Source organism: Agelaius phoeniceus, chromosome 12 (genome assembly GCF_051311805.1).
Source record: "Agelaius phoeniceus isolate bAgePho1 chromosome 12, bAgePho1.hap1, whole genome shotgun sequence".
In the NCBI taxonomy this organism is placed as follows: Eukaryota; Metazoa; Chordata; class Aves; order Passeriformes; family Icteridae; genus Agelaius; species Agelaius phoeniceus.
Genome location: NC_135276.1, coordinates 15972858 through 16000546, shown reverse-complemented (window position 1 = coordinate 16000546; position 27689 = coordinate 15972858). Strand labels below are relative to the sequence as shown.

The window sequence follows — 27689 nt, the reverse complement described above, 5'->3', positions numbered from 1 at the left end:
AGCCCTTTGTTCACCCCAGATCCCACCTTGGGGCCGGCGAGATGTGGTGGGGTGACAGGAATAACGAGGGAGTGTGACTGGAGGTGGCGATGGGGTGACAGTGTGACAGGGCTGTGACCAGGCCGAGGCGGCAGAGGTGAGGGTGGCAGAGGTGACAGTGTCTGCAGCGGTGTGAGGGAGTGGCGCGGGAGTGGCGGGCGTGTGACAGGCTGCGATGGCGCAGGCAGGAGGAGGCTGGGCGGGTGACACGGCTGCAGAGGGGTGTCAGGGTGTGGCGGGGCGGTGACACGCGACAGGCGACAAGCGACGGGAGGTTCGCGTGGCGGGACCCGGCGCCTGAGGGGCGGGCGCGATGGCGGGAGCAGCCGAAGGGCCGGACCTCCAGGCCGTCGGGGGGCGCTGCGCGGCGCTGGGCGGGTGTGGCGGCGGCGCCGCCGTTTCCGGGTTGGCTGCGCGGCGCTCGGGGCGGCCCCGCCTGCAGCCGCCGGCACCGGGCCCGGGCCTCGGCAGCTCCGCGGGCCCCGCGCCCGCCGCCCCCGGGCCGGCCCCGCCCCGCCCCGGCCCCGCTCCGGCCTAGCCCTGCCGCCCGCCGCCGCCGCCCTCCTGCGCGCCGCGCCCCGTCTCGCCGGCCTCCCGCGCCGGCCCCGCGCCCTCCTCCTCCTCCTGCTGCAGCCGCCGCCCGGCGCCGCCATGCCCGGCCCGGCCGCCGGCAGCCGGGCGCGGGTGTACGCGGAGGTGAACAGCCTGAGGAGCCGCGAGTACTGGGACTACGAGGCGCACGTCCCGAGCTGGGGGTAAAGCGCCGTGCGGGGACCCGCCCTCCCTGGCGCGGGAGGGCCTCAGCCCGTGGGGAGGGTTCCTGATCCCCCGCTCCCGTGCTGGGCTGGGCTGTCCCGGGGGGCTGGGAGGGGACCCCGCTGCCCGGCCCGCTGCCCTGTTCGTTATCCACTCTTCCCCCACCGCCGCCTCTCTCCTCTTGGTGCCCGCAGCAACCAGGACGACTACCAGCTGGTTCGAAAGCTCGGCCGAGGGAAGTACAGCGAGGTCTTTGAGGCCATCAACATCACCAACAACGAGAGGGTCGTCGTGAAGATCCTCAAGGTGAGTATCCCGTTGATGATGTAGGGGCTTGTGGTGGCTGGGAGCGAGAGAGAGAGGAGCTGGGTTGGCAGGGCCAAAGAACTGTTGGATCTCTTTCTTCACCCCAAAACTCCTGTTTTCTCGTTAAGGACATTGGGATGGTGTGTTTGGAAATGGATTTGGTGTCTTGCGTGCTGTAGCGATGTTCTGATGTCTCCACCTCTCCTTGTCCAGCGTAGCTCAGGGCTGAGAGTTCCTCTGGTGGGGGAGAGCTCTGAGTCCTGACATTTGAACAGCGTTGCGTGTTCTGCCTGTGTTTGGCAAATCGTGTCTGGCAATGCCTGTCTAAAACAGCCCAGGGACTGCCATTTCAACAGGAATGTGAAGCCTGGAGGGGGGAATCCTTCTGGTAATCTCTAGACCGCCAGCATGTGGCCTTTTCAGAGCCAGGCTGTGGGATGCTCAGCGGTTAAAAAAGCACCAATATTTTATATTCAGTTCTTTAGAGGATCTGATGTGAAAAATAACTTCATCACAGCCAGACTACAAACACTGTGGAAACTTGAGGAGGCTCAAGGAGACCTACCAAAGTTTGGCAGTGTTGGTGACCTGTGTGCTGGTGTGTTGATCCTGGTGGGGTTGGGCTGTGGGGACCTTTGTGCAGCACTGGGAGGTTGTAGTTTGGGATGGCTGTGCACGGGCTGTACACTGCAGGGCATGTCTCAGGTGTTTGACACTGAAGTAACAGCTCACAGCAAGCTGTGCTTACTACCAGCACTCTGTGTTGGTGATCTCGGGGCAGGCAGGGGAGTTAAGACAGAGATGAAAGGTTAGAGTTGCAGTATGTTTGGTTCTGGCTTGGCTGACACTTGTGGCTGTCACTTGTTGGACCAGTGACACTTGTCACTTGTTCCCCAAGAGCACGTGGGAGCCAGTGTCTGACCATGGGTGTCCTAAGAATTTGGGCACATGTTCATCCACAGTGTGCAGGGGGTTCTGAGCTTAGTGTGCCCCTGCAGCCACTGACAAGAGCAGCTTTCCAGGACGTGCATCTCTGCAGGGCTGTAGCCTTAAGGCATTCACTGGATCCACTGGGATAGCGTGTCTGGCTGTCTCTGCTGACATTCCCACTCTCACTGTGCCTGCTTCCTTGAGATCTGCATTAGCTTCCCAAAGAACTTGTCATGGTTTGTCCAGCCAGCACTCCTGGGAAAGGTGTGATCTTCCATCTGCCTCTGGGAGGAGGCACACAAACCCCAGCTTTGGCTGTGGGCGAGGAGGTGGCCAGGTGAGCTGTTTGGGAGAGCCTCTGTGGCTGAGCCTGACGTCAGGGTGAGGTTCACGTGTCCTTGCCAAGCCAGGTTCCTCTGGCATGTTCCCCCTCCTTTGGATGCTTTCTGTGGTTTGGGGTTTTGTCTTTTTTGAAGCAGATGCAGGCAGAAGTTTTTGCTGCGAGACAGTGGTCACAAGTGGCAAGTGCAGAGCTGGATTTTACAGCAAGATGCCTTGTGGCTGGCCTGGGGAAACTGTGCACTTGTGTATGCTGCTCTGGAGTCCCTGATGGCCTCTTTGGGACAGCTGTGGTTTATTGAAATCCTAGGTCTTGTCCCACAGAGAAAGGCGCCTCGAGGCTGAGAGGAGGCTGCAGGGAAAGTCATCAGAAGCCCTGCTCCTTGCCTCTTCCCAGCCCAGAGAGCCTCCCCTGGAGCGATGCTGCCCTGCCTGTGGCAGCTGAACTCTGTCACGTCTGGGGAGCCTGTCAGCCTTGGACGGTGAGTCAGCTGGCAAGAGTCATCTCAGGGCAGCTGGGTGCTCCTTCTCCTTGGGGCCTGAATGTGTTGCCTTAATGCCCTGCAAGCAGGAGACTGGATTGTCCCAGATATGAAGTGGTTGGTGTTGCCACTGGTTCCCTTGGCCCTCCCCACTTGCATTAACATGCAGACAGCATTCCTGTGAGTGAGCAAGGAAAAGCAGAAGGTCCAGATAAATAAAGATGAACTTTCTCCTTAGTGGAAAGTGGGTCAGTGAAAAGGGAGTTTCAGAGCACCACGTTGTGTACATTATGAAAACCTGTGAAGTGTGGCAATAGCATCACTCTGATCTGTGGAAAGTGCCTCTGGTTTCCTGTAACTAGACTCAAAACTTAATTGCAAACGTAATTTTATGTATCTACAGGGGAGCCTTAGCAAAGGGGCTGGGTGTCTCTGTTCCTACTAACAGGAGAAAAAATTGGATTCTGTGAGATGAGAAATGCAACCAAAAGTCTTCAGGTTTTTGTGTGATGTAGGGATGGGTCAAAGGGAAGTACCATGGTTGGGCAATGGATGTAATTCTTTAGCACAGTTGCTCCTTTCTCTTTAACATTTTTTGAGAGCACAATTTATGTTAGGTGTTAGAGTGAGTTTTAGCAGGAGTCACTGTCTTGATATCTCAGCTTTATGGGAAGTCACTGGTGTGTCTTCCTAGCCTTTGCTCTTTGAAGCAGCTTGTCCTTACTGAGCTCCAGCTAGCATATAGCAAGTGCTTCCCCTGCTTTGGTGTTGTACTACCTGAACATCTTGTACCATCCTCCACAGAGGTCAGGAAATTTTATCACCCTTTGATGCAGAACTGAGCCACAGAGATTTCCTGTGTGATTTTGGGCAAGTCCCTTAGCCTCAACAAAGCTGAGACTAGAGCACAGGTCCTGGTTTAGGGCTGCATGAGAGAGATAACTGCTCTTCCTCTTAGGGCAGCCACTTGCCTGGTTTGTCTGTAAGTGCTCCATGAAGACTTTTTACCTTTGGACAAGGCCAGGGAGCTGAGGGCTCTGGTTGGTACCACAGTGCTCTCAGCCTTTTGGGCTTCCATAAAGCAAGGTGTCCTGTTTCCCTGGCATTTCTTTTCAGTTCTGCTGCCCCAAGTGCAGAACCAGGCATATCCTACAGGGAAATGGGATGTTGTTAGTTGTGGTCATAACATGCATCAGTAAAGGAAGAGAATTAAGATCATGCAAATGACTTTGACATTACCATTTTCTGGATTAAGTGCCTTACAAATATGGTGCTCTTAATGTCACTTTTCCTGGGAAAATTCTGCAGCTCTTTTTTAAAAAGGCAAATAAAGCAAGCAGGTTGTTTCTCACTCCACTGCAGCAGGACATCAGGATACACTGTGGAGGATGGTGTGTGCAAAGCAGTGGGGCAGGAGCCTGGTTTGCCACACGAGACACCTCCTGCCCAACATCCTCCAGAAGCTTTTATCTTGAGCAGTGAGGCAGAGGACAACTCCCCCCCTTTTCAGTGTATTCAGGGAGCAAAGAGTGAGAAGTGTGGGGACTCTGCACTGTACTGACCTTCCTACCCCTCAGGTCAGTGGGGCATGGACTCAGGCAGCAGCTCTGCTCCTCAGTCCCTCACTGGTGTTGAAGGTTCCTGTCAGCTCTTTGATCTGCCTGGCCTGGGTACAGCTGTGGCCCTGCTTCCTGCCTGCCTTGGGGCAGCCCACACCAGGAAGGGGGAGTGTGTGAAAGTGTTCTGTACGTGTTTTCATATCTGATGCTAAGGTTTGACTCCCAGGATGAGGCCTGACATTCCTCAGCATGTACAGAGGAAGTTTAAGACATCCTTGTTGCCAGTGACTCCTGTGTTGTCTACATACAATGCAGGTATCTGAAGCACAGCTCTCCTCTTCCATATCTTACCACACAGAAGTTTTTGATGGACCACTGAGGTCAGTCTGCGCTGTCTTTTTGAGCTTTGCATTTTGTTTTTCTGCTAATGCAGCTCCAAAATGTCTCCCTGCATGCCTTTAAAGTGAATCCTCTGTTCTGGGGTAACAGTGTTCTTGGAGGATGTGAACAGTGTTGCAAGTTGCCACTCTAAAAGCCAAAGGCTGACTTTCCACATAGTTTGTAACTGCTACAGGTGATACCATGTAGTGGGAATGATGCTGTTATAATGAGTTACCTGCAGTTAGTGCTGGTGCTGAGCATTGCTGTACCACCTGGGTAGGTGTGTCCTTCACCTCCCAGTCTCCTGTACTGCCTCCATCTCTACTGCACCCCTCCATGGGGGTGGAGATTACAGCATCCATGTTGGCAGGTCTCTGCAGGAATCAGGAGTCATCCTGCTTTTGTGATGCACCTGTGTGTCCATGTATGCTCTGCTTGCCTGCAAAGCATTAAACCCATCATGAAGAGGCTGTTTTGTCTCCTAATGTGGTTACTCTGCATAGGCACAACATGGGTGGAGGTAGGGGAAGAATGCAGATGCAAGGAGAGGGACCAGTGAGATGGAGGTCCTGCAGCAGTGATGAAATAGCCTTTTTCTCCTTTGGTGGCTTTTGTCCCTCTGTGCTGAGCGCATGCACTGGAAATTTCAACCATGTACATGGTTTCACAAGTGCATTCTTGCTTGTTTGGCTTTGTTTTTCCCCTGTTCCCCCATTTGGGCTGTGTGAACCCTCCAGAGCTGCTCCTTATACCAGGCACTCTTGGAAGATCCTGCCAGTGTTGAACTCCAGTTATCACTCTAGTAACTAGAGAACCAAGTTGGGGTGGTGGCTCTGCCAAGTTTTCTTCTGTCTCTACAAGCTTTAGAGCCCACATACATCAGCTTGTTCTAGAGGGAGGCTGAAATGACTCTCATGCTGGTGTGCAGAAGGGATTGCACAGGGAAATAGGATTGGATGCTGTTGGTCCCTCAGGCTGGAGCTTTTGACTGCATCAGTGACCTTCCACCAAAGCCGTTCAATGCCTGCTCCTGCTAACACTGTGTCTCTTGCTCCTCCTGCATTTGCATGCACTGAATCAGCTCCCCCTGGCCCACTTCCTCCTCTGGCAGTCTTGAAATGAGCCCTTTTGCAAGAGAGATGGGTACACAGCTCTGGTCTTTCAAACACCAGTTGCCCACAATGAGCTTGGCAGAGTTGGCTGCTGGAGTCCAGCCTTGTGTGAGCTGAGACCAACTGGGACAGCACTGGGTGCCTTGCAGAGGCCTGGAGATGCAGCTGGTGACTCTCCTGGTGGTGGTGTAACACCAAGGAACTGATGAACTGCAAAACTGCAGCTCCCACGTGGAGAAGGGTGAGATACAGCCTTGTGTCTGTTTGCAGGGCCTGAAGGAATGATTCCCTTGTGTCTGTTTGCAGGGCCTGAAGGAATGATTCCCATCCCATGGAATGGTGGTGGGGATCAGGGCTTGGTCCTCATGTGCCTCCCTTTTAGCTGACTGCAGAATTCTTGATGTATCATGGGCAGTTCTGAAGCCCCAGGAGGGCTGGTTTGGGGTGTGCCATGTTGGAATGAAAAGGATTCTGAAGGAAAGAATGAAACTACCTTCAGAATACATGCTGGGATATTCTATCAAACTTAAGTGTATTTTATTTAACTAAAAAAGCAATGGTACTTTTGTACTTTCAAGGTATGTTTTTCCCCCCTCTTTTCTAAAATTCAAGAGCAGCTCACAAAAGTTTGAATTTCCACAATGGAAGTGGTAAAATGCAAACAACCAACAGAATGTTAACATAAGTGGGCTCCTCGATTTTGTAGCTCTTTGGAATACGATTATTTGGTTTCCCAGCTGATGTCTGGCAAAATAAGCAGAGCTGCTCTGAAGCCAATTTTCCTATTGAGCAATTGGTGTCGGGCTTTATAGGCCGATTATTGTGATCCTTTTGATAATACTTGCTAGAGACAAATGAGCTTCTAGTGCCAGCTTTTAAATGTTCAAAGCCTGTGACAGGGATGCTGCTGGAGCCTTTCACTGGTCCTGGACATTGTGTGTTCACATCTCCCTGCTTGTTCACTGGAAGCATCGTTGTATTTCCAGGCTATTCAGGCTTGGTGAGCAAATAATTGATTTTTTTAAATGGGATGGTGGAATACATCACTTTAGTTTCTCATGGATTTGTATCTTTTGACTGCTAAACCTTCTTTCCTGCTGTGCTAACCCCAGTTTTGTTTCAGAGCACCTGCTGGGCAAAGCCCAGCACCTTCTGGGATTCCTTCAGAGCAGCACGTGTGCTCCTCAGCTGGCAGCATGTGTGCACTGCCAGGCTGCCTGCTCTGGGCTAATGTAAAATGATTTTTATGCTTTGGACTTAACTCGTATTTCACATGCCTTCCTGGTCACTGCTTTTCTTTCACAGTGAGAAAATGCATAGAGAACTTTGGATAACAAATCTGATTTCTCTCTTTGCTTCAATTCAAGCAATGCCTTCCCAGGTTGTTGGGGAAGGCTGGAACTGGAGCATCTGACAGAACAGTGTTCTCCCTTTGCTTTAGAAACCAAGCAAAAAAGATGTTTAGCCAGGCAGCCATTTATTCGTTCTAGACAGGAAGTGATGGTTGCAGTCTTTTATTTAAAGGTTTATTTTAGCAAACAATGTTAATTCTCCCAGCTGGTGTTTACTGCAGCTGGACTCCTTCCCTGCTTACAAGTTTGCATGATCCTGTGGGAAATGACCCAGGATCTGTTCTCTTGGTCACAAAAGGGTGTTTTCTTCTGGATCTACCTGACTGCAAAGATTATTGTGTGACATTTTTCACCTCTGCAGAGGGATAGCTTTGCATGATGCTCCCCAGTCGTTGGGCAAAGAGAGTTGGGATAGCTCTGGTCACTGTCACTGCTTCTTCTGCCTGACTTTCAAGGGAATTGAAGCATCTCTATCCATTTGGCTGGTAGGGTGGGCAAGGATAGGTGGCTGAGGACAGAGACCATCCTCCTGTGGCTGGAGTGATCTTGTCCCTCTGCTCTGGGCACTCAGCTGTGAGCTGCATGTTTTGTCTCCACAATCCACAGCCACCTCACTTCCAGTTTGCCTGAGGAAGGAAGCAATTTTCTGGGAAACTGGAGAACTGGCTTGTGCTAGACAGTAATGTTGTTCTAAGGGTACTGATGCAGTTGAAGTAATTAAACCCCTCCCAGTGTAGACACGGTTAAAGTGAGACATGTCTTTTAGCCTGGTTTCCTATGGAAACGAGTCTTACGCAATCCTGCTGTCTGTCAGCCTTTCTCCCCCTCCTCCCCCCAGGAGTTTTTGCACTGGTTGGCCAATTTCAACCAAATGCGACAGAAGTCTCCAAGCTGTCAAGTTTGTAGAGATTTCACAGAAGTAGGTGTTTGCACAGAGCAGAGGGACTGTGTTGGAGCCCCTTTCAGAGGGAAGGGCTTTGACCCATACTGGTCACTGGAGAATCCCAGCATGGAGGAAAGCTTTGAAATACCTCTGGCGTGGGAACAGATGGAGTTGGAGGCTGTACCTGTGTAAAACATTGCCTTACAAACACAGGTGGATCAAACTCAGGAGCAGTTGATTTTGTTGAGGTGCCTGCTCCTTTCCTCTGCAGGAAATCCCCCTCTCAGTGCAGGAGGACTGGCCTGTGTAGGAAGCACAATCTGAAATGCTGCTGTTCATAACCTGGTTTAATAAAATAGCCTTAAATGAGTATTGTTAAAAATACTCTGGCTGCAAGGGCTGGTGTTTTAGAAGCTATCCCTGCTGGGAGAGGCAGATGGTTGGAGGCCATAATAGCTTCAGTTCACATTTAATCCATGTGTGTTTGGAGTCAACATCCTTGGAGAGACAGATCGAGTGACTCTCAGAGACAGTTGTAGCAACCCAGACTTAATCCTGGTGTGTGCCTGATATGCTGCTGCCAGCCTGTAGTTTCAGCTCTGCTGGGCTCTGGGACATGAGGAAGTCAGCAAAGTTTCTCTGGTTTGAACAGTTACCCCCAATGCAGTGCTGGCCATGTGCTGGAGTGGTTTGCACCAAGGTGTTTGACTTGCCAGATGCAAGAGCTTGGGCTTGGAATGGGTTACTGGGCAAAAAAAGGAGCCCCAGTGATGTGCCTTTGGATAGCACATCCAGGGACTGTGCAGCTGTGGCTGGAGCAGTGGTGTGGGACCTGTGGGAAGGAGGTGACATGAGGCTGAGTAGGTGAAAGCTGTGCAGGATGGGGTGCAGGCCAGCAGTCACCACAGAAATGGGAAAACTGTTCCCCCCATTGCTCTCTCTGAGGACACTTCTAGGCAATAGCTTTTCCTCTGAAATGACTTCAGCCAATGGAATTTCTTTTGCCTCATCCTTGTTTACTTAGTGGTGGAAAACCCCACTCCGAGTGCATCTGAGGATGCAGAGCTTCCCAGCCCCAGCCCTGCCTGGAGGCTGGTGGGGCCCTGGCCCCAGCTCACAGCTGATGTGGGGATGGTGTGACCAGCCTGGCCAGAGCTCTGCAGTCCTGCAGCTTAGCCAGAAAAAGTGCAAACAGCAAGTGGCTTTTAACTCTCCCTCTTGCTGAGACAGTGTTCACCCGAGTGTCTTCCCTTGCTGATGTCAGAGATGCTGCTGGTGATGATTATCTGCAGGCATTTCATTAAAAAAGACCAGCTTTCTTCTCTCCTTTTTTCTAAAAGTCACTGATTTTGTCTGCTCTAGTGTTTTAATGAGTATTGGGTAAGGGTAGATGGAGATTATCTCCATGGAATTTCTCATGGAGATAATGCAGAGCATCATTCTCCCATCCTGCAAAAGGTGAAAGAAACGTGTGGAAGTGACTGGAAGACAACAACTTCTGCCCCAATGGGAGCAGTGGTTATTATGAAAGGAGAAAAGGGAATCTTGGAGGGATTGAGGGTTATCCTCCCCTACCTAGCTGATGCAAAAAGCCCCTGAAATAACTACAGTACAAAGGAAAAGGTGTTTCAGAGTGGGCTTTCAGTTCTCTTGGCTGTGTTCAGGGACTGTTTCAGCTCCCAATCAAGTGCAAGTGTTGCAGCAGAGAGGCTGGAAGGCATGTCTGTCATAGCCAGGCCTTTCAGGGAGCACCTTCAGGATATCAGTGCCTCAATTCCTCTTTGAAGTTCCTTGGAAAACAGCTTGTGTGTGCATCTGCCTCACTGGACAAGCAGAGTAACCAAATTACATCCTCTAATTCCATCTTGGCCTTCTGGTAAGATCTGTGCATGTGGGTGACACCAGGGCGGTGTCTGTCTCCATGCTGACATAAATTAAATTAGTTCCTAATGAAGCATCCTCCTCTCAGGTTCCCAGATGTAGCTCTCACTCTTTCTGGTTTACATGCCCCTGCTCTGGCTGATTGTCCCTTTGTGTCCAAGCTCCCAGGAGCTCCAGCATTCTCTGGGTGCTGCCCTGGGGCTGTTGGTCCCACTCCCCAGCAAGCCTTGCCCAGCATCACTCCAGCTCTGACAGCTGCAGTGGCCTTGCTGCCATTTTCCACAGTGGCTTTATGAGGTGCTGACGCTCCCTGTGCTGGCATTGGTGTTATTTTTGGCACTTTGCTTCAGGCTGAGATTCTCATCTTTTGGCTTTAAAGTCTAGCTCATGCCTTTTAACTTGCAAGAGGAGAAGAGCAGGATTCGAATCTGAAGGTTTCAGCCACCTGAAGAGCCTGGAAATACAGCATATTTTATCACTTACATAAATGCCATATTTTCCCACTATATAAAACCTTCTGTTCCTTCTCCTGTCTGCTCATACATTTCTGCCAGGGGTCTGAAAACAGGGATTGCCTTGCATTTGCCTGTAAGGGGAGTATGAGTTGTACCATCAGCATTCTGTGGCTGTCATAGAAGTGGGAGGCTGTGGCAGAGGTGAGGTGGTGAGCATGAGCTGCTGAGCTCCTGTAGCTCCTTGTCCTTCACACAGACATCTGCTAATGTGTGTTACTTTGGGAAGGTGCCTCATACCTTTGCCATTCCTCATCACACCCCTCCACACATACCAGATTCAGTGCCAGATGATGAATGTTTTAGAAAGCTAAAAGTCTGGAGAGGAGTGCTTTCATCAGCAGCCTCAGAGATGGGGCTTTACTAGCAAAGGGCTTTACCAGTCCCTGCAAGATGTCTCTGCAGCTCTTTTTAGTGGTACTGGTGGGGCAGGAGGGGATGTTCTAGCTGTGGAATGAAGGGACTGCCAGACTTGGTGACTTGCAGCTGGTGCTGCCCACACTGGTCAATAGCCAAGGCTCATTAAAAAGTCTCACCTCTTATCTGCTCTAAACTGCCTTTCATTTCCAGCAGACATGGAGCTAGGGCTGTGCTGGGAGTGGATGAGTTACAGAAAGGATCATTTGCACTGAAGTGAACCACTGGATCAGCAGAGTGTAAAAGCCAGCCCAGGCACTGAGCCTCTCTCCTCTCTGCCTTGGGAGCAGCTGTTCTTTGTCACTCTCCACAGGGGGATGTCCAAAGGAAAGCTTACTTTGCAAAGAGGGCTCCTGAGACTGAGCAGATTAGAGGAGGAGTCAAAACTGTTTAAAATGTCTTCAGGCTTTAAAAATAATCATGGTTATGGATGCAGTGACATGCAGTGCAGTTGGCTCTGTGCATTTGAGGTGGTTGCAAGTGAGGCACAGCAGTGTCTGAGCTTACAAGTAATCTTGGTGCTGGAGACTCTCAGGTTATCATTTCATGGGATTCAAGTACTCATTGGGAAACTGGCTGAAAAGTGAAGGACTGGTTAGTGCTGGTAAACAAAAGCAGAGCTAGGTCCACCATGCTTGTCCTGTGACTCTGAGTGCACAGCATGAATCAGTATGAGGTTACCACACAGCAGTCCAAGGCACTTTTAACCACAGTTACTGGAGTCACAGTTCTGTTTGTCTGGCACGGTTTGATTGTCCCCCTGATGCGTGGAAGGGTTTCATGGATGAGAGGGAAATCCTAGCTCATGCCAAGTGTCTGTCTCCTCTTGGTGCTAAAAATGTTCCCATGTGAGGGTGGGAGCAGAGAGAGGAGGGGAGGTGATTTGTTCCAGTCAAAATCAATGGCAGAAATCAGTGTTAATTTCTGAAAGGACTCTCACTTCTAATTTCTTTTGTCTATTTAAGCCAGTGAAGAAAAAGAAGATAAAACGCGAGGTTAAGATTCTGGAGAATCTCCGTGGTGGCACCAACATCATTAATCTGATTGACACTGTCAAGGATCCAGTGGTAGGTGCCTGTGTTGGGAGGGTGTGCTGGGATTGCCTTCCCACCAGCTGAAGGCACAGGCTGGTTGGTTTGGATGGGCTCCTCTTCCTTTCCATGTTCCCCAGACTCCTCCACACCCTTCTGTGTCCTTCATGAGTTGCCCCAGCTGATGGGGGAAAGTTTTGAAGTCCTACAAATTTTCTGTAAGAAAGCAGAGCCTGTAACCTTCTGTCTGGCATCTGTAACTTAAGTACCAGCCAGGGCAACTGGATATTAAGTCCTTTAATCCTTCTGGTTGCTGTCCTACCCAGTGACCGGTGGTCATGTCATGGTCTGCACTGCCACAGTTACCCCATTCCTGGGGAGTTTCCTGTGACTGGCAGCTGGCTCAGGGCTGTGACTCCTGGCCTGCTGGCAGCCCTGGAGAGGAAATCCTGCTGCAGTGTCACAGTCCTGGCTGACCCCTCTCCTGGGAGGAAGGCTGGGAGGCCTGAGCTCCTGGTGACAGGGTTTGCCTTGCCCAGTGCTCTCCCTGTTCCATGGCGAGGGGGGAGCAGCGCTGGCCAAAATGCTGAGTTGGTGCTCAGAGTGTGGGGTATGAGCAGGGCTGCACTTGCCATGTCCTGCTCCCACCTCACTGTCCCTAGTGAGGGCTGGGCAGGAAGCAAAGGCTTTCTCAGGTCTCTTGGAGCCAAAGAAAGGTCAAGTGTGTATTTTAAACCATGACTTTTTCTCTCTTGCAGTCAAAGACCCCTGCTCTGGTGTTTGAGTACATCAATAACACAGATTTTAAGGTGAGTTTGCCTGAGTGTAGGGGAGGGAGGCTTCCCATTTCTGTAAAATGCTGTGATTTTCATATAATTCTCAAGAGCTGTGGGGGGAATTTAGAGTTTTCACAATTGTCAGCTTCGCTTTTCTTTCTTAATGTAAATCAGAAACCTGTTAATGGGCTCCTGATGAAAAGGCATAAAAGATTTGTGTGCTGAATGTCCCAACTCTGAGGAGTAAGGTCAACAGGTTTAGATATTCTTGCTCCCCTCTCAATTTAGTAATCACTGCTGTGCTATATATTCAGCCCAAGTTAATCCCTGAGCTCTAGTGCTCTGTTTACAGCAGTGCAGTTGATGGAGCTGATGACACTGATTTATTCTGGAATCCTTCAGGCCTGGGAACTGTGGGGTGGCAGAGGCTGGAGAGCCCATCTCCCACTGCTAGTGGGCCTGGTAGTGAGGGATTGAACATTCCTGAATACATCTTAAGAGCTTTTTTTCCTTGTCTGAGGCTGCAGCATATTCCCTGGCTCTTCTGATGTCTGGGGACTTCCAGGGATATTACTGTTCCCAAAATGAGGGTCCTTCTGTCTGAGTGCAGCTACAACTGCCTTTGCTTCCAAAATGCTTCCAGACAAAAGGGATCTATAATGAGCAGCCACACCTATCTTAATGGTACCTTTGCTTCCCCCATGTGAGCCTTTACCCTAAATCACTAAGTCAGTGGTGGGGAATTAATTGAGCAGCTGCCATTAGAAAGCCAGCAGTCATCCCTCCTGCTCCATTCAGGGATCTCTTTCATTCCATGTTATGGGATGGTGGATTTTTCTTCCTTTCTGTCACAGATTATTATGTAGGTACAGGTTTTGCAGGAAGCAGATGTACCAAACACCCAGAGAAGGATCTTGGGCTGGTGTTGGTTATAAGGGAGGCAGCTCCTGCAGCCCTGCATGCTGAGGGGCAGCACACATAGTTTGTGTCCCTCTGGGGTGAGCTGGTGAGCTGGATGCTGCCTGGTGGGATGTGTGTATGTAGCCAGAGCTGCAGCCATGCTGCACTGAAGGTCTGAGTGCTGTTTAATCTCATCTAGATATAACTGCAGGAGCCACAATCAGAGCAACTTGCAGCAGCATCTGCCCTGACAGCTCTGGGTGGGGAGGAGTGTTGCCTCCATCAAGTAAACAGCCATGAGAGGAGTGCTCTGTGGTGACCTTTCAGGGCTAATTAAAGCAGGTTTGGTTTGCCTGGGCTTTGTTGACATCAGCTGGGCTGTGCCAGTGCCTCTGTGCTTCTGTGACCCACAGCCTCCTTGGAATGCTGGTCCTAGAAGTTTTTAACTTTCTCTTTAGAGACCTTTTAATTATTTCATTGATTTTTATTTTTAATACATGTCTTGAGATAAGCTACATTGCTCAGGCACTGGTACACCTTGCTGGGGATTGCTTTGTGTCTCCAAGTCAAAATGTGATTACACCACTCTGTTGTATCGTTAGAGGAAAAAAAATTTCCTCAAGGATATCCCCCAGAAACTGAAATGTGTCCATGGAGTGAAGTTTTCAGCTGTACCTTGGGGCTGGTGACTCCTAACTGAAAATGCTGGGCTTGGAGTCCATGGTCCTTTGGCCATCCTGGCCACATGGAGAGCCAGGCTGGGCCCTGCTGCAGCAGTGAGCAGCATTGGACTGGCACTGCACAAGGGACAGTGCTCAGCTCTGGCTGTTGCATTAGAAACAACTACATGAGCTTGCAGCAGACTTTTGTAGGCTCCTGGGAGAAAGCCTTGCTCCTTGGGGAAGTCCACATTCACAGCTGTACAAGTCCAAGACAGAAAGTATTGATGCTTTTGATGCTGATTGGTACAAGGCAGGAATAACTTGTCTTGGGAATGCAAGTGTGTCCCCAGGGCATGCAGTGTGGCTTCTTGTGTTCAGAGCTTATTTGTAACCTGAATTTCCCTAGCTGTGTATGGGGTGTGTGGGTTGTTTGATGCTCCACTCCCATGAGCTGTCTGCCTGTTTGAGTAGGTTCTTGGGGCTGCAGCTGATTGCAGATTATAGAGCTGCTTCTACTGAGGGTGCCTGTGGGTGTCTTCTTCTATATAGAAACTCCCAAGATGTCTCTTCTCTTGCTCTGAAGTGCCAAGCAGAGAGTTCAGAGTACGTGAGACCACTTGTGTTGGTCTCAGCTTGCTCTGTGCCTGCACATGTGAAGCAGCTGGAGAGCACCCAGTCATTGTCCCCCTGCTCCATAGTCCTTACCTCCCTGGGCAGCCAAGTTCTGCTGGAGTTAAGTGCCACAGGAGCTAATCCAGATGACAAGGACCTCTTTGTTTGGATGTGGCTGCTGCTGATGTGCCCATCTCTGTGTTGGCATCTGGATTCAGCAGCACTGATGAGAGCCAGCATGTCACTGGCAAATCACCTTCAGGGTGTGTGAGGGGTTCCCAGGGCAGCCTGTGTGGCTCAGGGCTGTGACTCCCAGCCTGCTGGCAGCTCTGGAGGGGAAATGCTGCTGCAGTGTTGGCAGTCCTGGCTGACCTTCCTCCTGTGAGGAAGGCTGGGAGGCCTTAGCTCCTCTTGCTTGCAGGCACCAGGTGGTTGCTGACCACTCCACAGGCTTTCATTTTTCTCTGTCCCATTGGCAGTAATTGCTCACAAACTTGGATGTCTGCTCAGTTGTCTCCTTTCTGGAAGTTCCTTTCCTCCAGCATTTTTATTTTTTGCTTTGATGCTTATACTTTGACCCCTTTGCCTGTTCAAATGGCAGAACACTGTTCATGTCAGTGCACCATGGAAGTGGCTGCTGGGTTTCCTCAGCTCTCTGTGCCTGGGCAGAAGCTGCAGTTCTGTGGGATCCAAGCTGGGGCTGTGATGATCCCAGATCAGAAGCACAAGCTTTTATTTCACTATTCTTAAATGATGGTATAAACAGGAGACTTAGGTGATACCCCCCCCGAGCTGATTACATTTTCTTAAATTACCTGTCTGGTCCCTTCTGGAAGTGACAGCACTTGCCAGGAGGATGAGCTGGAGCCAGGCTGGATATGTATTCTGTATTCTGCTGTGTGAGGACAGCAGCTTGTGTACAGGGTTAGTGTTTCTCTTCAGACCTGCTGCATTACTTGTCATCTGAGAGCATTCAAGCTCCCCACACCAATTTGCCTTAAATGAAAGCTGCACTGCAGAGCCACATGCAACTGAGGAGCCATCAGTGAAATTAAATGTCTATTGCTAATTGGTTTCAAACTAGAAATGAGACGCCTGCACTTCAGCCACTGTCAGCTGTCGTGTATTTTGTACCTGGTACTGTGCCTTTCATTGCCCCAAAAAGGCAAATGGGGCCAGAGACAGGTCTCAAGGAGCAGCAGGTTTGGAGCTGAAGATGAGATGGGTAAGAAATGTGAGCAATGGAAGGCTGCTCCAGGATGTTCAGCCTGCTGGAGTTGTGGGTACAGTGGGCTTTTGAGTCAAGTCTTCCACTTCACCTGCATTTTGGTGGTTTTTCAGGCCCAGTTGCTGTGAGGGAAATGTGTGCATGGGTTTTATCCTTGTACATCCAGATTTGTTTAAAAAAATGGTTGTTGCCCTGCATAAGCAATGCAGAAGTAGAAAAGATTCTCCTCCCTTGTGTGGTGGCTGCCAAGACTGGATGCTTTGGGAACTGTTTTCCTTTTTTTTTTTTTTCCTTTTGTTGCTGCTGCTGCCCTGCACCCCAAAGCAGTGTGTCTCCTCACAGCCACCCTGTTGCTCTGCAGATGCTGCTTCCTGCACGTAGCCAGCTGTGTTGCTCACTCAAGGGAGAGGAATAAGCATTTAACTTCTGTCAGCCCCATGCTGGGGGAAGTGTGTCTCTGCCTCCTCAGGCACAAACAGGATTGGTTTATGATTGGTCCTGTGATGTGTGCCAAAATATCACCGAAAGCTGGAGAGGGGTAGTGGCTGCCTGTGGGTGGCTTTGGCCTTTCCTGATGCTCTGTATGGAGAAAGGAGACCAGCCCAGGTCCTCTGGGGCCTTGTGGGATCCTGAGTGCTGAGCAGATGTTTGAGATGGGTATGTCTGCAAAGGGGGTGTCTGTCCTGCCCTGCTAGGCTGGGCAAAGGGGATTTGGAGCCCACTGTCAAAGCCTGCTAGAGGCAGCTGCCTGTGCAGGAGCTGCTTGCAGTGGAAACCTTGGCTCTGTCCTTCAGAGCTGTCTGCATGCATTGGCTGCCTGCAGGGCTGAGCAGGCTCCTGCAGGGACTGTTCCCTGTGGTGAGCAGAGCTGGGCACTGCTGGCCTTGGCACTGCCAGAGGTCACAGGGGCTGGGTTGCACAGGCAGCTCTCCCAGGGAAATCTGTTGAATGCTGTTTGCCCAACAGTGTTTGGGCTTATCATGGCCCAGTGCCGAAGGCCACGAGCCAGAGAAGCAACAGCATTGCAGGTCTGAGAAGAAAGACATTGGTGACCTCCCTTCCATCCCCTCCCTTCCCACTTACAGGCAGCAAGAGGCAGAGAGCCAGGGAATAGGGAAAATGAGGCCTAGACTGGTAATGCCACTGCCTTTCCTGCCCTCCTCCTTCCCCAGGTGCATTGGTGTTGCCAGGTGAAGTTGAACAGGGCAGTGAATGCCAGAAGGGGGATATTTTACACATTTCTTAGAGTGTTTGTAACCTAGGAGGCCATTTAAACAGACCTGGAAGGACTCAGCTGTCCTCTGCTGGCCCTATATCCTGCATCAGTTGTGCACAAGTCAGGAAATCCATCCCTGCTATGGCTCTGTAGCTTGTGGCTATGTCTTTTTTGCTCCCTGCTCACTTGTCTGCTTCACTGGGTTGCTCCAAAGCATTAGGATCATCCCAGCTCACGAGAATACAATGCAGTTGTGTCCTGGAGGCTGTTAAAGCTCTGTGTGTGTAAGTGACACTTGTATATTGTCAAATGATTTCTGATTTTGGGGCTGGGCAGGGGCTGTTTGCAGATGGCCCTCAGTAAGGCAGGAACCTGAGGATCTCAGCATGGGCCTGGAGGGGATCCAGGGCCAGAGCTGCTTCTTTGGAATGTGAATTTCAATCCCTTGCTCTGGGATTTTTCCTGAAGCTGCCAAGGGGTGCCTGTGATGGACAGCGGGCTCCAATGCTGATGCAATTGGTGATTTGTCTGAGCTGTGAGATGATCCTTGTTTGTAAGAAAGGCCAGAGAGGTCTGGTCCCACTGCTGCCCTGTGAATGTCCTTCCTTGCCCTGCCCTGGCATCTTGCCTTGCTTTCCCTGAGAGAGAGGACAGCTCAACAAGGTTGGACTGACTCCACAGCCAGTGAAAGATTCTGAAGGCAGATTTGGGGGCAGCTGTGACCTGGTGTGGGAGCAGCAGGAAGATGAGTTTTCCTGTGATGGTGCTGGTGGCACAGGGCAGGTTAAAATGCCCCCCTGGAGCTCTGTCACCTCCACATGAGCTGCTGCAGGACACAGGACAGCAGAGTGGTGGCAGTGAGCACTTCCCCTCAACTCGAGTTGTGCTCTCCTTGGTCCCACAGGCATTCCTGTGCTCTTCAGTTGCATTAGCTTTTACCCTGGGATAGAGGAGAGGATAGATCCCTGTGGCTCTAAGGCTGGCTCTCTTTGTGCCTCCCAATCCCATGCTCCTTTAGATTGATGTTTTCCTCTCCCTCTCACACCCTGAACACCTGGACACCTTCCCATGTGTTCCCAGCCCACCTTCTTTGAATGCCGTTGTCAGTGCTGACATACAAAGTCATCACAGTGACTTGACAACAGAAAGTCACAATTGTCTGTGCCTCCTCCAGAGCTCTGTTCACCTTGGACAGACAGCCAGACATCTCCTGCTGGAAAGTTGTGACAAGTCTGAATGATGCTAGTAGCATTTCACAGGAGCTCTTGCATCCTTTCTAGATTTCCTGGCAGGTCTGAGATCAGGAGAGCCCTCAGGAATGGTAGCATTCATAGGGAATCTGGACTGGGTCAATGACTGGAAGCAGGTGAGGTTCAGGAAATTAAACTAATCCAAATCTGGAGTATTTATTTTCTCTCTTTTTTTCCTCCCTCCCCAAATCTGTTTCAGCAACTGTACCAGATCCTGACAGACTTTGATATTCGGTTTTATATGTATGAGCTGCTTAAGGTGAGTGGCATTGCACATGACAGTCTGGATGGGGAGACCAGGAATGAGGGTGGCAGTAGTGGGGCTCATGGGGCACTGTTGCTAAGAGGTTCCTTCCCTTGTGTTCAGTGCAGAATCCAAGTCTCATAACCTGGGAAGGTTTGGGAAGAGATCAGGTTACCTGGCTTGTTGCTGTGAGGTATTGCAGCCAAATTGGGGGGCTTTGGTAACCTCCTAAGAGTCTGTGATTCTCTGAGGTCTAAAGTCTTTGTGATTGTGTCACCAGGTAGAGCTGTGCTTGGTCTCCCCATGATTCTTGCACCATTGGGCTGCTGTGAGGAAAATCAACTCCCAGAAAAACAGCCAGAGCCAGGACAAGGCCCTTGAGGCAGGGCTGGGGAGCTGTGATGCCAGGGAGAGTAGAAGAGAGGGATTGGCAGCTCCAGGCTTTCCTCTGCTGCAGTATTCAAATGCAGCCCCAGAAGGTGAATGCTGCCACTAGTTATGGCAGCTGTTACATGTAACATCAGGATTTTCCTTTGACACCTCCCAGCCAAAGCTTTCCTTGCCCCTCTGATGAAAGATGAGGAGTGCCCTAAATACCTCCCCTTAACTAGCCTAGCTTGCATTTCCCCATGGGAATTCCCTCCAGGAGCCATGGCAGGTCTGTGGGATGTGCTGCTCTGGCTCTTGGGGCTCTCCAGCTGCAGGACAGGGGAGGCCCCAGGGCACAAGGGAGAGCTGACAGCTCTGACCCATCCCAGGGCTGTTCTGGGCTGACCTGCTGGAGCAGCAGCTTGGCTGTCTCAGGTCCTAGCAGGGCCTTGGCACTTCTGGGCTGGCACTTTGCAGCTCCCATTGTCTGGAAATGAGTGGGGCAGGCTAGGGAAGCCCTTAGTGCTCCAGGACATGATATGACTGAAGGAGACTTCCTGAAACAGATCCAGTGGGCTCAAGGGAGGCTTTCTTCTCTTCAGCCCCATGCTTCCCTCCAAGGGAAGGACCTTCCTGCTGCTGGGTGTGGGAGTGAGCCTGAGGCACCTGGGATTAGGATGGGAGGGGTGATGAAGTTCAGTTGATACTTGAAACACAAGACACTAGAACAGCTTCATCCCTGGAAGCAGTTTGTGTAACCTGTTAGAGATCTCCTGGACTGGAGATCCAGGAGCACAGTTTGTGTGAGTCCTGTGAGGCCACATGTCCCTGCAGGGCTGTTCTCTGCTGGGATGGAAGCTGTTGCCTCCTTGCTTCCCTCTGTGGCACAGGCCCAAGGACAGCGTTGCTTCCCTGGCACTGGTGTCTTGGATATTGAATGACCACAAGCTGTACCCTCTTTCTGTGCTGCTGGAGATGCCATAGCATCTGATAGATGTTGATGGATGGATCTCCCTCCCCTTGGAGATGAGAAAACAACATTCTCACCCCTTGCTCAAGGGAACAGCTGCGCTGGGTGGGCAAGTGGTGCAAGGTCATGGAGCTGGGGAGCTTATATGTGCTCCTGCCTACAAGCTTGAAGCAGCTTTGCTCTCCCTCATGTGCTATCACTTGCCTTTTTAAAGTGCAGTTTGGCTTAAATCAGCAGGGCAGAGGTGACTTTCTAACTTGAGTGTGTTTTGGGACACAAGTGGAAAGCCTCACTGGAAGGCCATGAAACTGCATGCATGTAGGAATCATTCCCTTGCTAGGGAAGACAGCCTGACCTAGGAAGCACAGGGCTACCCCAGGCTGGAGCACTGGGCTTGCCACCAGGTGGGACACCTCTCTGCATTGTGTTCTTCAACCACTGTGCAGGGAGCACAGGGAATACCTGTGACTGCAGTAGGGCACAAGGTCCATACAGTGTTGTTGCCAGCTTGTCATTTTATCATGTGCAGCATAAGAGCTGAAACTGCTCATTTCGTGTGCCAGGTTATGGCACTTCTTGTGAGCTCTTGCTTCTGGCTGAGAACTGTTTCATTGGTAATGCTGTGCCCATGGTTACAGCCATGTCTAATGTGTGTGTGTGTGTCTGCCAGGCCCTGGATTACTGTCACAGCATGGGAATCATGCACAGGGATGTCAAACCCCACAACGTCATGATAGACCACCAACAGAAAAAGGTACTGTGACACCAGGGCTTACAAGCAGGGGTTTTCCAGGGAAACTGAAAACTCTGCTGCCTCTGTGCCCATAGCCCTGGCAGATACCCCTCTAATCTGCACAAACCTCTGTAACCTTTCTTTACTGGCTCCCCTCCACCTGTGCCAGCATCAGGAGATGGTCAAAGTCCCACAGGGAAGCACCTCAGTGGGAGTCCATGGCTTCCTCACTGCTGGGGTGTGGTGGTTAGAGCACAGGAAATGGGCAGCACAGGGACCTTCCCCATCCCATCATGGTACTTCTGTCCCATTGAGTGCTGAGCGTGCCTGCCCCAGGGACCTGGAATTTGTGTCAAGGAACTGGTTGGTGGTCCACAGGTCCCTCTCTGTCAATCAGCAGTGGCTGTATATAAAAAAGGGAATCTCTTACTGGAGTCCATCCCTAGTAAGCAGGTTGTCCATCCCTGCAGCTGTGGGGAGGGGCTGCCTTGCAGGATGTGCTGAGCCCCTCCTGCCCCATTTTCTGCTCTCAGTCCCCAGGTTAAATCAACACTGCATTCAGCTCAGCCCTTCTAAACAGTGGGATGAGACTTTTGCCTGTCCCTTAGTACTCAAGGACCTGGTGGTGCTGGTGAGGAGCCAGCTGCTCAGCAGTAAAAGTGTGCTTGGACTCAGAAGGCAGTGGAGCTCTCTAAGCTGGGCTTTACCCCACCAGCTGATGTTAGGGGAAGGGGAAAAACCTGATCAGAGAACTGCTGAGGGCATCTGCTCTCCGCAGAGGGCCTCCCTCCACCCTGGGCTCCACCCTTGCAGCAGGGGATTGAGGTTTGGCCAGTGTGGCTCCTCCTGCCTGGCTGCTGACTCTGTGTCTCTCTTGCCTGCCCAGCTGCGGCTCATAGACTGGGGTCTGGCCGAGTTCTACCACCCAGCTCAGGAATACAACGTCCGTGTGGCCTCTAGGTACTTCAAAGGACCAGAGCTCCTTGTGGACTACCAAGTAAGAGTCTGTCTCCTCCTTGCTGTCTATCCAGTGATAACACTTGTGGCTGCACTTCAGCCACCTTTGGGTTGTCTGGTTTTGCCTGTCAGGGCATTGCCTGGGTTGGAGAGAGGCTGGCTGTGAAGTGCAAAGACTGAGGCTGCCTGTGCTTGTGGGGAACCAGGCTGTGGTGAGTGTGCCTTTTCTGACAGCTTCTCCTTTTCTCCCTCAGATGTATGACTACAGCTTAGACATGTGGAGTTTAGGCTGTATGCTGGCAAGCATGATCTTCCGAAAGGAGCCCTTCTTCCACGGCCAGGACAATTATGACCAAGTAAAGACATTGTTACCTGGCTTGCTTTGTGAAAAGTTTGTCCCCAGTTCATCTCTGTGTGTACAGTGGGGAGGCTCTGGGGATGGGGCTGCCAGGCTGGGAGGATGCTGCTATGATTGGTTGAGCCATCTCTGATTTTGCTGCCTTGTGTAGGAAACTTGTTTTCTGCACATCTTGCAAAAGCAAGTTTCAAGGGAGAAAATCCTTCTGTCTGGATGTTTCCAGAAGGAGGGCTCTTAGATTTGGGTAGCTCTGGCTCTGCAAAAGAGTGCTGGGGTGCCCTTCTTCTCTCTGAACATTCCTTTTGTTCCAGCTGGTTCGCATCGCAAAGGTCCTGGGCACAGATGAGCTGTATGGGTATCTCAAGAAGTACCACATAGAACTGGACCCACACTTCAATGACATCCTGGGCCAGTAAGTGGAGAAGTGAAATGCTGCCTTTTTTTCCTTGTAAGCACAGAGAGGGAGATAAACTGATGTCTGTACCCTTGAGGCACTCTCAGCAAAGGCCTGCTCGATCTTCTGGATAACGGTGCTGCTTGCAGGCTTCACATCTAGCTGCTCGTGCCATCTCAGGAAGTCACTGAAATGCAGGCTCTTTCCTTTTGTGTCTCCCATGATTCATGTGCCATCCCCTATTCCTTCTCTCTCCTGCATGTTCACATCCTTTACATGGAGCTGTAGAAACTGCAGTTAAGTGTGGGCTGAGTAGCTCAGAGTCTTCCAGCTGAGATTTCTGAAAAGGACAAATGGAATGGATGGAATAGTGAGGACAGCTTCTCTGAGGCTGGGATTAGTGAGGACAGGTTCTTTGAGGCTGGGATTAGTGAGGACAGGTTCTGTGAGGCTGGCTGGCAAGCCAGACCAGTTCTAGTCCCAAGAGTGTCATCCTGCCTGCCACATGCTGTTGTCTAGTCCCTGTAGACAGAAGGGAATGTGCAATGTTGTGCCTTTCCTGGCACAGGAGATCATACAATTGTCTACATAAAGAAGAAGATTTTCCACCTTTGGCAGGTGTTTTCTGGGCAGTAGCTTGTGTAAGAAAGAGCTGTGAGCTGTTTATCACAGCCACCTATACTCAGAAGTGGCTGGTGGCAGGTGATTCCCCTGGACATGGGGGCAGTGCTGTGCAGTGACAGCTGGTCCCTCTGTCCCTTTGCAGGCATTCCCGGAAGCGCTGGGAGAACTTCATCCACAGTGAGAACAGGCACCTGGTCAGTCCTGAAGTCCTTGACCTCCTGGACAAGCTGCTGCGATATGACCATCAACAGAGGCTGACTGCCAAGGAGGCCATGGATCACCCCTATTTCTGTGAGTCTGTGCAGTAGCTGGGGCCAGCAGGGATGGAGTTGTGGGGGCACATTTTGGCTCCCCACTCTGCAAAAGCCTTAGCAGCTCTGTGGGGTTTCAGGGCAGTTTCTCTGGAAGGATTTGCCTGGGTGGAGCTTCCGCTTTATTAAATGCTGTTTCCTTTTCCTGCCTGGTCTGTCTCCTGCAGATCCAGTGGTGAAGGAGCAGTCCCAGCCCAGCTCAGAAAATGCTGTGCTCTCCAGTGGCATGACAACAGCACGATGAGGACTGGAAAACGACGGGTAATTCAAGATGTTTACAAATAAAAGCAAAACCTTCGGTCACACAGTGAAGGGAAAAGAACCAAGGACCCCCCCCTCCTTTCCCTCCCCTTTATACTTGGCAGAAATCTAACCTTGGGGGGGGTCTTAAACCTCAGTTCCTCTCTGGTGGTTGTGGTTAATGTAACTCTAACCCTGTGGTACCAAAGCCCTGGGCAAATGGTCTTGCAAGAGCTAAATATGTAGTGATATCCCCAGGGCTCCACACAACTGATTCTGGTTCACATCTCTATGGATCCTTCTCTTCCTTCTCAGTCCAGCCTTCCCCACCATGCTGGTGAGGACAAATTGGTTGTTCCACCATCAGCCCTTAGCATGCCTCTTTCTAAACTTGCCTTTCTGACTTGTAGACTCTGAATGAACCAAATTCAGGCTGGGGGTCAGCAGGTGCAACTCTGTTTTGAGGTCCAAGTCTTTACTGCTCACTCTGGGCTTGAATTTGGCCCTTGAATTCCAGTTTCAATTGTGAATGCCGGGGTGGTTGGGGGGGAGGGGGGGGGAGTTCGACAAAAAACAACCCACAAACCCAGCAGCATCTCGGGATTGCTTTGGAGCATTAACACGAAGGCACTGATCCGAGTTGCTGGGGAGAGGAGATCCCCCCCTCCAGTGTGTTTGACAAAGGCTCGCTCTGAGAAGAAACTCAATAGACCTGCTTTGGAAACTTGTGAATGTGAGGGCTGCTCTTGTGGCAGGAGAGGGGAGGGACTATCCAGACTTTCCCACCGAGCTCAGGAAAGTCAGTGTTGCAAGATTTCTTGTGATAGGTGTGCAACCACGTACCTCATGACGTGGCTCCCATGAGAATTCGTGCCAGACGCAGACTTGTGCCAGAGCACAGCTCTGGAGCGGTTCAATCCAGCACCGCAGCATGGAGGAGTGGAGAGGAGGCCGGGGAGGAGAGCACAGGGAGGGGGGAGGATCAACAAACAGCGGCGTCAGGGCGGGGGCTGTGCAGCTCCTGATCCAGGCCTTGGAATCCCACACAGTGTTTGAACAAAGTCAGCCGTTTGTTGAATTCCGGGGTGCCGATCCTGTTGGGGGGTGGGGGGTTCGTCTTATGGGTTCTTTCATCAGATCCCTCGATGGCTTTATAGCCCCACAATTCACAGTTGCCTCCTCTACTTGTTCTGTGTGTAACTTCATCAAGTGGTTCTGGTGACACTCAAACCTAGACGCTGGAGATAGTGTTTTCCCACCAGCACCTAAACACAGAATTTCCTTCTGCGGCATTGTTGAAATAGTTAATTTTTTATAAGGTTGCAATGTTTCTATTTGAAACATCTGTTTACATTCCATATTCCAATAAAGTTCTATTGGCATCGACAGCAGGTCAATCCATTTGTATAATTCACTGAAACCAATAAATATCTATACGTCTGAACGTCTGCCGTCTCAAATCTCTGGGATAGCCAGAAGGCCTGAGAGCTGGAGGCCTTGTCTCCTCCAGGAGGGCAGGTCGGCTCTTCCAGCCCCTCTTGTCTGTGCTTTTCTGGGATCTCTCACTCAGTCTTTGGTTGCAGTTCTTCCTGCTGTCAGCCCTGAGAGTTTCTCTGGGACAGATTGTCTCCACTGCAGAGGAGGTGTGAGGGTTTGGGCACAGCATGGGGCTCAGCTCTTGTGCTGCACTGAGGGACAGACCTGACTGCTGTTACCTGGTGGGTCAGACCAGGGCACCAGTGCACAGCTGGAACTCGGGGTTCTCCACCTGGGCACCCCCCTGCTCATCTGCTTTCAGCCTGCATGGATGGCTTGGTCTAAAGATGTGCTGAGTAGGGAGTAGCTGTCTCCCTGCACCTGGGGACTGTCCTGGGTGTCTGGCTGAGGTGCAGCCCGTGATTGCTGCCATCCTGCAGGGCCTTGCTAGCATTTGCTCTCCTGCAGAGGCTGCTGAGGGCATTGGTGAGTGTTCCCAGCCCTCCTTCCATCTGCCCACCCTCCTGGCTGCCCGGCCTGAGGGGCAGGGGGGTCTCTTGTGCTCTTACTCTGTGCCAGTAGCAGCAGGGTTGGTTTGGGGTTTTAATATCAAGTTTTGAACTGATTTTAAATATCTATTGAATTGCTCCACTGAGAAGTGGATGTTTCTCGTGGCCTGTCCAAGTTGCTATGGGAGAAGCTTGTCTGTTTTCCAGCTCTTGTGTGTTGGCATTCCCAGCTTCTGGAGGGGCAAGGCAGAAGAGGTGGAGAGAAGAAAAATGGGTTGAGTGGGGGAACTTTGGTAGGTGAACACTGTTGACCACTGTGTATGAGTGTGCTGCATATAAATGCTTGACAGTGTCTGATCCTGATGGTGAAATTTCAGGGTGCTACTTGGGGAAGTGTCTGTTCTGTAAACCTGCGTCAGGAATTCTTTCCTGGTACCCTCAAGCAGAGGAAGAGAGTTGCTCTTCCAGAGACTGAAATGGCTTTCCCTGGTTGCAGTAAGCAGAGAGGCTGGAACAACCTGCCCCTTATCTCCCCACATCCCTACCCCAGCTCTAGGGTAGGATGAGCAGTGACAGATTCATCCTGGAGGGAAACAGCAGCTGAGCAAGAGTAGTCTGGGAATGAGGAGGGTGTGGAGTCTCCTGATCCCAGGGCAGTGGGGATGTTTAACTGCAGCTTGCACCAGTTTATCTCTGCAGCCAGTGGCTCTTCCAGCACTCAGAGCAGGAAATCCTTCTCTCCTCTGGGCCTTAGCAAAGATTCTCCTGGCTGCAAGGACAGCCAGGAGCTGGGGAAGAGTGCTTTGTACCTAGGAAGTTAAGAGGACTGGGGAACATGCATCTTCATCTGCTTTCCCCTGGAGAAAGTTAGGAGAGTCCTAGTGCATGTTCCTGGCCTTTCAGCTGGCCTGGCTCCAGCTTTCTAGCAGAGGTAGAGCATTGGTTTGGCTGAGTGCCTTGTAAGAGGAAAGACTCAAAACTGAGCCCCACAGCCACTGAGGGATGCAATAGGAAATGGATGCAGCAAGCAGCCTTGCCAGCGTGTCTGTTGCAAGAGTGCCGGGCATGATGGGTGCTTTAAGTGGAATTGTGGGAGGTGTTTGTGGTAGTGGAGGGAAACTCCAAACAGCAGGTCATGGAAAAAAACTCCAAACTTGTCTTTGGATGTCTGTGACAGTTCTGCTTTGCTGGACTGCATCTCTCCTGCCTTGCTCAGCTCTGCCTTCCTTTCTCACTTCTTCCAAAGCAGGCTGAGGTTCCATGCTGTGCCCAGGTCCCTGCAGAGGTTCCCTGCTGTCCCCAGCTCCAGAGGGCCATGGAGGGTGCGCCTGGGCCTGGCTGGGGTGGGGTGGCAGATCGGGGGCAGCGTGCCCAGCCGAGGAGCTCCTTGTTGAGCTGGTAGTGCCCCACGACGCTCACTTCCCTCCTCCCGTCTCTCCTCAGGTCCGATGCTGTTGCTCCCAATTTTCCATAAGCAGAATGAGAACCAAATCAAACGTCCCATCGGCGCGGTAGAGCGACGGCGGGCGGACTGCGCGGCGCGGGCAGGGCTCCGAGCGGGGCGCACGCCTGGCTGGACGGCACTCGCCTCGCCATGACCGCAGCCCTTCCCTCCGAGTGTTAAAGGTTCTTCTGCCTCTGTTTCCTTGTTGAGCTCTTCCTGACCCAGAAAGCGTGGAAATGTGAAGGGTGTGCAAAGCAGTTGTTGGTTAGTCGTTCCTTCCTCTGTTCCGGCTGTTCCCCCCCGACCTCTGATGGACCATGGTTGGACAGCTTGTGCCTGTCTCTTCCAGGACATGGAGGGGATGTAGTATCGTGATGGACAGTTCTATACTATAATTAAAAGAATTCTATATTGTTGAATAAAAGTTTTAAAAGAA

General features: G+C 51.3%; 1 protein-coding gene across 1 annotated transcript; it reads left to right on the top strand.

The window, feature by feature from the left end:
• The first annotated feature begins 462 nt into the window (after positions 1-462).
• Positions 463-27689, top strand: CSNK2A2 (casein kinase 2 alpha 2). Its single transcript, XM_054640560.2, has 12 exons — positions 463-794; positions 990-1101; positions 11915-12016; positions 12739-12789; positions 18824-18883; positions 20878-20961; positions 21827-21937; positions 22152-22253; positions 22567-22667; positions 23416-23564; positions 23752-23845; positions 27253-27689. The coding sequence occupies exons 1-11, from the start codon at positions 691-693 to the stop codon at positions 23826-23828; spliced, it is 1053 nt and encodes a 350-aa protein (XP_054496535.1). The 5' UTR covers positions 463-690; the 3' UTR covers positions 23829-23845; positions 27253-27689.